General features: G+C 45.5%; 1 protein-coding gene across 2 annotated transcripts in view; it reads left to right on the plus strand.

Annotated features, from left to right (window-relative positions):
* The window catches only part of LOC137544668 (caspase-1-A-like), a 56,700-nt gene extending 49,330 nt beyond the window's left edge, over nucleotides 1–7,370 (plus strand). For both annotated transcript variants that reach the window (XM_068265764.1, XM_068265765.1), the window contains one exon: nucleotides 7,206–7,370. In XM_068265764.1, the coding sequence (XP_068121865.1) occupies nucleotides 7,206–7,295 (90 nt within the window). In that variant the 3' untranslated portion in view covers nucleotides 7,296–7,370. The remainder of the gene's footprint in view (nucleotides 1–7,205) is intronic.
* The last annotated feature ends 1,998 nt before the right edge of the window (nucleotides 7,371–9,368 follow it).

Below are 9,368 nucleotides of genomic sequence, written 5' to 3' on the forward strand. Positions count from 1 at the left end.
AGCCTGACTGTACCCCGCATCACCAAATCCCATGCATGCCTCCAGGACTTTTGAGGCAGGCAAAAATGGCGCAAGACATTTGGGCGCTGCCATAGGCTGTAATGTTTTGTTTTTTTGTAACTAAATATAAAATCTTCACTTGTCATTCATTGCTAATGCACCAATACACAGTCCTTTAAAAAATGCTGATAGCCACACTAATCACACAGCAGGGCTGCAGTACATTTGAGAACTAGTACATGAAACAATGCATGTAGCCAATTCTTTACATAATTCCGTGAAGCCAGGCATGCAGAATGCATCGTTATGTATTGCTTTTCTGTCTCTCATGGCCCTTTTCCACTAGCAGCGATTGCGATGCTGAATCGCAAACCGCTAGTGATTTTAAAATCACTAAGGTTTGTATTTTAACATAGGAATCGCAGTAGGTAATTTCCACTACCGCGATTCATTTTTTCTCAAACGCGATCGCGGCGTAGAGCGATTTTTTGCCGCGATTTTGCTATGCAGTCCAGTGCGTAGCAAAATCGCGATCCCAAACTCCGGGAACATTTGTTACTTTGCTGAATCGCTAGCGTTTAGCCCGAACGCTAGCGGTTGCTAGTGGAAAAGGGCCCTCACAGCTACAATAGACCTACCATTGCAATTATAGTCTGGCCATTTCTTGGTTAGATGGCAAATGAGCAATTAGTAGGGGATTTAATACTTCTTTACCTCACTGTATATATTTCCTTATTTTCTCATGCTACTTTCACAGTCGAGTCAGCACCATCCCTAGTATCCTATGTAATAAAACCCTAACTGTCACTGCGTCATCCTCCTGTCCCTGTGTCCCGTGTGTTTTGGCTACTGCGCATGTGTAGCCATTGGGACAGGAAGAGGAGGGGGCCAGGGGGTGCGCGGCGGGCAGGTGCGCGCTGACATGTGGTGGCGAGAGAGTTTTTAAACGGGCTTAGGTCTACTAGTTATTAGATAAAAAGCAGCATGACAATCCTCTATATCAGCGACAGCTCTGCTGTTTCGGTCATCCAGACCTTGGTTTCCTTATTTTCTCATGCTATGCATTACAAAAACAACATGGTGAAAGACTGCTTTCATATAGCAATGTTAATAGAGAAAACAAAGAAAATAGAGCTCCTGGGAGTGAAAGAGTACGAGAAGAAAAGTGTAGTTTAGGGTTAACCAGAAAACCATCATGGTACAAAGTGACTTTTGTCAACCCCTAGAGAACATATGAATGACAAGTACAAACATGTTCAGATGTTGGCAATGCTTTTAGCCTAAAACATGCTGAGACATACAGTCTCAACATGCATCTTCATGAAACCAGTATGTATTGCAGTCACTATGTCCAATACATAGCTCCCGGTCTGGCAAAAGTGATCATTTGCCGTTTTATCTGACAAACAGAATTTTATATATGGCGTTTCCTTTTCTGTGTCACGCCCAGATATCCCATGTGTGTATTTTGTGCTTTTTATACTTTTTTTTGTGTGTGTGTGTGTGCGCCTTGTGTAACATGGGACAGATTAAGATACATTTTCATTTGGCCTTCGTTTAGTATTGCAAAGCTTTGCAACTTATTAAACTGGAACTGGATATGAATTTTAATGCTCAGCTTCTAGGTGTCCAGTACTTATGTTTTGGATAAAAGTAGAAAATCAGGGACATAATTTTCTGAGCTAGAATCGTACATAATCACCTCCTAAAAACGGCTCTGTCTTGGGCTGTTGTTGCTGGGGGATTGTGTGGTGGGGGGTTGTCTATTTATTACTTTTCATGCACCGTGTCACTTTTACAATGTGCACCTGTCACACACAGACAGGTAGCGGACAGGCACAGTGACACTGCGTGCGCTCACATAGGTAGGTGGGTGCACTGTGAACAACAGGTAGGTAGGTATACAGGAAAATCATGACGATTAACAAGGTTGCCCAAACTTTTTCATCCCACTGTACCTTCTATAAAGGTGGTGCACTGGGCAGCATTAGAAGCATATGAATGATGGTGTGTTTCGGCACCCTCAAACCACGCCACACGCATTTACACACCTGTACACGCTTGTTCTAGCCCTTGCACACCCAGAGTGCTGAGCTCCTCATATCTCAACATATACTAATACGACACCTCTTTGGTGAGGATAGCTACACCCCATAACCCACTTAGGTATGCCTGTGTGGGGCTGTTGGGGGGGGGGGGGGGGAATAAGCAAAGACCTCTCTCCAATTTGGTGTTTTTATTTTGTTTATCCATGTATTTGCTAATTATCTGCATTAGTGAGACTTATCATTGGTCCCTGATTTGAGGGTTCATAATAGTTCACACAATTATTCCCTCTACTAGTGACCTAAGCCCATTTAAAAACGGGCTCTTGGTCTGTCACAGCCGCCACAGCGCGCACCTGCCCGCCGCTCTGCCGGCCAGCCTCCATAGCTCGTCCTGCGTCCTGTCCCAACGGCTGTGTCAGTGCAGGACATGCGCAGTGGCACAAAAGCACTGACACAGGGACAGGACGCAGGGACACTTGCCTATCATTAGGTAGGATTGTATGCTCATACTGGTCTCAATCACCCTTTAGACCTGTTGATCTATGGTATTGATGCTATTGTCTGCAATAGGGAATCCCATGCATTGTGCAATTAAAAATCAGCAGTGCCAGCTTTTTCCCCTTACTGCAGAAAATCACACATTACTCCCAGTGGACTGTGATTGTGAATTGGAAACATTATGTGTGATTTTAAGCATGTGTGACCCCAGCCTGAATTGTCAGAGTGCTCCACTCAGCATTGCAGGGAATATTGTAGTGTTGGGAATGCCTATAAGGACAGCAAAGATAACACAGCCACTACAGTCACAATTTTGATTGCACTGCTTTATTTCTTTAACCACTTCACCTCCAAGGGTTTTTCCCCTTAAAAAAACCAAAGCAATTTTCACCTGTCAGCGCTCCTTCCATTAATTCACCTATAACTTTATCACTACTTATCACAACAAAACAATCTATAACTTGTTTCTTTCGCCACCATTAGGCTTTCTTTGGGGGTTCTTTTTGCTAAGAAGTATTTTATTCTAACCGCCTTTTAACAGAAAAAATAAGAAAACATTGAAAAAAATTCATTATTTCCCAGTTTTCGGCCATCATAGTTTTAAAATAATACATGCTACCGTAATTGAAGACCACACACTTTATCTAGATTTTTTTGTCCCGGCTATTGCAATGTTTAAAATGTTTCCCCAGTACAATGTATGGCGCCAATATTTTATTTGGGAATAAAGGTGCATTTTTTCAGTTTTGCATCCATCACTTATTACAAGCCCATAATTTAAAAAGTAACTGTAATATACCCTCTTGACAGGCATATTAAAAATTTCAGTCCCTAAGGTAACTATTTATGTAATTTTTTTTATTGTGTATCTTTATTTATGTTAATATGTTTTTAGGGGGGGGGGGAGGAGAGAGGGGGGTATTGGGGAGTGTGGGAGGTAAGGTGTTAATTTTAAATGAAAAAAAAAAAAGACTGTTAGTCTAAAAAACTATAGATGTAATTTTACTATTTGGCCACAAGATGTCCTCATGCATAACTTCCTTATGCATAGTATTACTACGCAAACAGGAAGCAATGCATGAATGTGTAAGTATCGGCTTTTGTGAATGAGGGCGCCATCTCATAGATGGCAGCATTCATTCACATGGGGACTTAGATCAATGAATGGGAACACAATGAATGGGAACTGTGTCATTAATCTCCCGGCTAACGATCAGCAATAGTAACGAGCGCAGGAGTGCGCGCGCGGGGGGGGGGGGGGGGGGGGGGGGGAGTGCACAGCGTGGAGGGATGTAGTAGCAATGCCCCTGAATCCGCAGAGTCTCCCTGCAGGCAAATCGCACAGGGAAACTCTGTCATAGGGATGAATAGCGCCGCCAGCCGAATCGCTTGCACTAGCTTTTCCATCCGAAGTTGTGCGGGAGGCTGCGAATCCCATAGCCGTGCATGGCACGGCTGATGGGATTCGTCTGCGTACTCGCAGACCCGGAAGTGCCGCCACGCGTCTCGATGACGTGTGCAGCACAAGTGGACACAGGCCCTCAATGTAAAAGTGTCTTATGGTATATTGGGGTGTATTTGGTTGTATTTTACTTTTTGGCCACAAGATGGCACTACACTTAGTTCACTTAGTTGTTTGTAACAGTTTCCTTGGGGTTATGAATGAGAGATGCTCTCTCTCCTATTTATAACTGCAAGGAGATCAGGGCTGAGAATGGATGAGTCTCATGCCCTCATCACGGAAGAACAGGGATTCGGTGATGGCGAATGGAAACGGTGTGGGAATTGCAATTGGCGGCGGTAAGTAAACAGTGCGTATATAAATGCCCCTGATCTGCTAGTGGTAAACACAGGGGTGTATATATACGTAGCAGAAATCCAGAACTGGTTAAAGTGAACCTCCAGACTAAAAAACTACTCAGCAGCAATTACAGTTTCACAGTATCAGAACTTTTTTTCTCTTACATAAAGAGAATCTGTTCTGTGAAAATCTTACATAACTAAACGTACCAGCCTGTTTTTTGTCTTCTCCTAGCCCCCTCTGTGACATTTTCGCCACTCCCTGCTGCTTTCCTGGTGATCACTGTTTTATTCATTGTTTTTGTAAAAAATGAAGATGGCCGCCAAACAGGATATACATCATCAGAGCAGGTGCCTGTTTGCAGAGGCTCCTCTCAAACCTGACTTGATTGCTGGAATGTTACTCCAAGTGTTGCCTTAGCTGCTTGTCTGAGTTCTGCACTAATCTCTGGGCACTCACAGCTGTTTGGAATGTTTCAACTCCACAAGCCTTGCAGAGACGCTGGCTGTGAGCAGAGACATTGCCTCATACTAACACAGGAGAGCCTACAGGGGGCGTGCAGGGGGTGTGCATAACCTCTCCCTATCACAGCAGAGACAGCGCATTCCTCTTTGGCTCGACAAGGCTTGACAAAGGAAAGAAGATTAGATATACTACAGAGACAGTGCAATTAGAAAAGGCTGCAGTAAGCCAGACCACATTAGAACAGGTATAGGAACTTATAGGATAGAAGAAATAAGGCTGAAAATTTTGTTACAGAGTCTCTTTAAGCCTCATTTTTAGCTGAACAGAAGCTAAGCTCCGCCCATCAAAGAAAACTGCCCGGGCATTTTTCCAATGATGCTGTGCAAAGCATGATGGGATTTCATATGTTGTTCTCGTTGCCTAGCAACTGGGAGGGGTGATCAGGACACAGTACAGTTGGAACTGTGTCTCATGCTCCCTGTCACCTCCTTTCAACCAAAAAGATGGCTGCCCTCATGAAATCAAACATTTGCCTGTTCTTTTAAAACAGGATGGGTAAGAGATTATATTACCTATCTATTTTAATTAACATAACTAATGTAACTTAATGACAGTATGTTTGTTTAGGCTGAAGTTCCTCCTTAAAGGCTCTAAATGTTTTCCCTGAAGTGGACCAGAAAGAAGAAAGTGGATCTGTAAGAAGAAAAGTGCCGTTAGGGTACTTACCTCGGGAGGGGGAATCCTCAGGATCCTAATGAGCCCTCCTTGAGCCCTGGGGGATCCAGGGCTGGCTCCCCCAAAAAATCCCCCGACATGCTGTGTGCAGCCAATCGTGTCCACTATACGGCACAAGTGCTACCTGATCGGGTTCCACTGTTTCCTCCTAAGCCCGATTGGAAAGCTCATATTGCGGCAGGAGCGCAGATTATAAATATTGCCACATGTGGTGTTCAAGAGCTGCCAGCGCTGGTTCATGGAGGGTGAAGAGAATTATTAGGATCCAGAGGCTTCCCCTTCCTGAGGTAAGTAACCCCCGGGGGAGTTTATTTTATTACAGATTTCCTTAAATGTCCGCAACTAGTCTGGGAGCACTCTGCACTTAACTGCGCATAAGCCCGATAGAGTACAGAGTCGCCAATTTTAACATGGCTGACAGCGGAACAGTCCTAAGCAGTTAATGCACTAGCATTAATGCACTAGCTGTAACTCAGTGTTTGCATCAATAGTCAACTCTGGCATCACGTGATTTACAACTGAAATTCTAAGGTAAACTCTTGCAACTCAGCACTCACAGCTGAAAGTCTGAGGTAAACTCTGGTATCACATGACTCACAGCTGAAAGTCTGAGGTAAATCTGATATCATCTGGTTCACAGCCGAAAATCTGAGGTAAAATGTCACAACACATGACTTACAGCTGAAATTCTGAGGTAAAACTTGGCAACACTTGACTTACAGTTGAAATTCGGAGCGTGACTGTCTGCCACACAGTAAAATCTGGCAACAAGTGCTCAGTTTTAAAGAAAACCTGTAACAACAACAAAAAAAAAACAACTCCCCTGGGGGGTACTCACCTCGGGTTGGGGAAGCCTCCGGATCCTATTGAGGCTTCCCCCATCCTCCTCGGTCCCACAGCGGCGGCGATAAAGCTCCCCGAACAGCAGGGATGTAAATATTTACCTTCCTGGCTCCAGCGCGGGCGCAGTATCGGCTCTCTGCTCGGAGATAGGCAGAAATAGCTGATCGCTGTCGGGCCGATCTACTGCGCAGGCGCAAGTCTCCTGCGCCTGCGCACTAGAGCAGACCCTACAGAGATCAGCTATTTTCGCCTATCTCAGAGCGGAGAGCCGCAACAGCGACCCCGATGGAGCCAGGGAAGGTAAATAAATCAGTGCTTGTCGAGGGAGGATTGCCAGACACTTCGGGGGAGCCAGCGCTGGATTGCCTGCAACTACAGGGGAGGAAGAAGCCTCATTGGGACCCTGAGGCTTCCCCCTCCAGAGGTGAGTACCCCCCAGGGGAACTTTTTTTTGTTACAGGTTCTCTTTAACTGGTAAAATACTTTAAATAAACACTTTAAAAAGTGCTGTATTTTGTACAAAATAAACTTACTCTCAAAAGCGCTTTGGGAAGTGATAGAACCCTTGCCGTTTTTTTAGCTCCGTCTGTGATTTCACTGCAGACTGGGTTTCACAGAAAATGAGAAGAAATATTCCAGCAAGGAAAGTCCTTGCTCTTTTGCACTTTTCTAACAAAAATATTTCTTATTGTTTATATCTCCACTAGTGAAACCACTAAATGAGACAAAGGATTAAACATTCCTCCTTTTACACAGGAGAATTAAAACAATTTGTGACTGCGTACTTGAACTTGTGCCCTTGTATCTCCACTTAGGTTCAGCGCTCCTTCAAGGACAATGTACAGATGCCAACACAGGAGAGGAAAACACTTCTGAAGAAATTCTATCTCTTCCCTGGACACTGACAATACTCTGTGTGGTCACTTTGCTGGTTTAGAAAAATATGATATGAAAATAGTACAAATTAATAAGATCATGAACATGGGTGTCTGCAGAAAATTAACCGGGGGGAGGGGGGGGGGGGGGGAGTATGTGGCGCACGTGGCCATGGACCAGAATGTGGGTGTGTCATGGGTGGAGCCAAATTTACATGAACTTAGCAATAGTGGGACATTAGACTAGGACTATAATAAGAATTAGATTGCGATCGCCTCTGACAGGTGCCCCCCAGTTTAGGTAGTGACAGGTGCCCCCAGTTTAGGTAGTGTCATGAGCCCCCCAGTTTAGGTAGTGACAGGAGCCCCCTAGTTTAGGTAGTGACCGGTGCCCCCCAGTTTAGGTAGTGACAGCTGCTCCTAGTTTCGGTAGTGACAGGGACCCCGAGTGTATGTAGTAACAGGGACCCCCAGTTCAGGTAGCGACATGGACCATCAGTTCAGGTAGTTACAGGAGCCCCCCAGTTTAGGTAGTGACAGCTGCCCCTAGTTTAGGTAGTGACAAGGACCCCCAGTGTACGTAGTAACAGGGACCCCCAGTTCAGGTAGCGACGGGAACACCAGTTTAAGTAGTGACAGGGACCCCCAGTTCAGGTAGTGACAGGGACCCCCAGTTTTTAGGTTGTGACAGGGACCCCCAATTTTTAGGTCGGGACAGGGACCCCCCAGTTCAGGTAGTGTCAGGGACCCCCAGTTCAGGTAGAGACAGGAACCCCCAGTTCAGTTCAGGTAGTTGTGCAAAAGGTGGATCAGCGCAACACCAGGCCGCCTCCGAATGGCCTCCAATCAGAGGTGCGCTGAGCCCCCCCAGGAACTACAAACGCACCTTGAACCCAAACAGAAGCTCTGCATATACACCAAAAGCATGGCTGTTAAGTGGGAGCAGCTGACCAAAAACAAATTAAATTAGTACATAGCAAGGAAATGAGCAGCGCTACTTAAAAACAGACAAGTGCCTACCTGCAAAAGAGTGCAAGCCCCACTTGTGGGGTCGAATACACACCGAGCATACACATGACCTGTCTACCACTGGAGGATGTTGGTTTCCTGTAACAGCTTGCATGCAACCTATTAAGTACTCGTCCCTCCCACTGCGAAGAAGTCAATCCTCCATGGCAGTTCAGGTAGTGACAGGGACCCCCCGTTTAGCTAGTGACAGGTGCCCCCACTCACCATGTCACAGCAGCAGCCCAGCATCAGACCTCAGAATCAGAGAATCAGCCAGCGACCAGTGAGAGCAGGCGCACGGTACTCCGTAAACACTGCGCTGCATATGCGGAAGTGATGTCACTTCCGCATATCAGTGCGGTGTCCGCGAGCTCCTAGCACCCCCACTCACTGGTCACCGGCTGATCAGAGGTCTGACACTGGGCTGGCTGTTCTGCCTTAGGCAGCAGGGACGGCCGGGGGTGGGAGCAGTTGGCCCCATTTTGCCCAACGTGCGAACGCCCATGATCATGAATGTAATTACTAACCTGGAGTTGGGTTCTTGCATGTTTTGGACTGGGATACTTTAATCAATGAAGATGATTAATAGCAATTCATGTTTATAACTATGTATGGGATTGCGCTGGTAAAGATATTTTACATTATGGGTATGGAATTATTTATCACTGTCCAGTGATAGCAGCATATTTTATATATCTTTAATAAAAAAAAAACTTTAGCTATTACAAGATACGTCAGGACTCTATATAGAGCTACTTGCCACAGCCAACAGGACTGTTGTTACGCTTGGTGGTATATCCTCCACAGTCAGCACGTAGTGTATATTCTGACGTGAAGGAGGTACACACGCTAGCACAAGGAACCAGGATATCCCCAGTTTAGTGGAGGAGAGGACTGACTTCAACAGGAGATGTGGCGCACAGAACAGGCATAGATCCGAACAGCCACAAACAATCCTTCCACTATAGTGGTTCAGCGCAAGGTAGCGCTGAGCGCATAAACCAGAACTCAGAAGATCAGGACAGGTAACAGAATGAACGCTTGCTTAACTAGTCACTGCTTAAGTGACAGCAAGCGTCCATAACAAGACAGACT

The sequence above is a fragment of the Hyperolius riggenbachi genome, chromosome 2 (assembly GCF_040937935.1).
Source record: "Hyperolius riggenbachi isolate aHypRig1 chromosome 2, aHypRig1.pri, whole genome shotgun sequence".
Lineage (NCBI taxonomy): Eukaryota > Metazoa > Chordata > Amphibia > Anura > Hyperoliidae > Hyperolius > Hyperolius riggenbachi.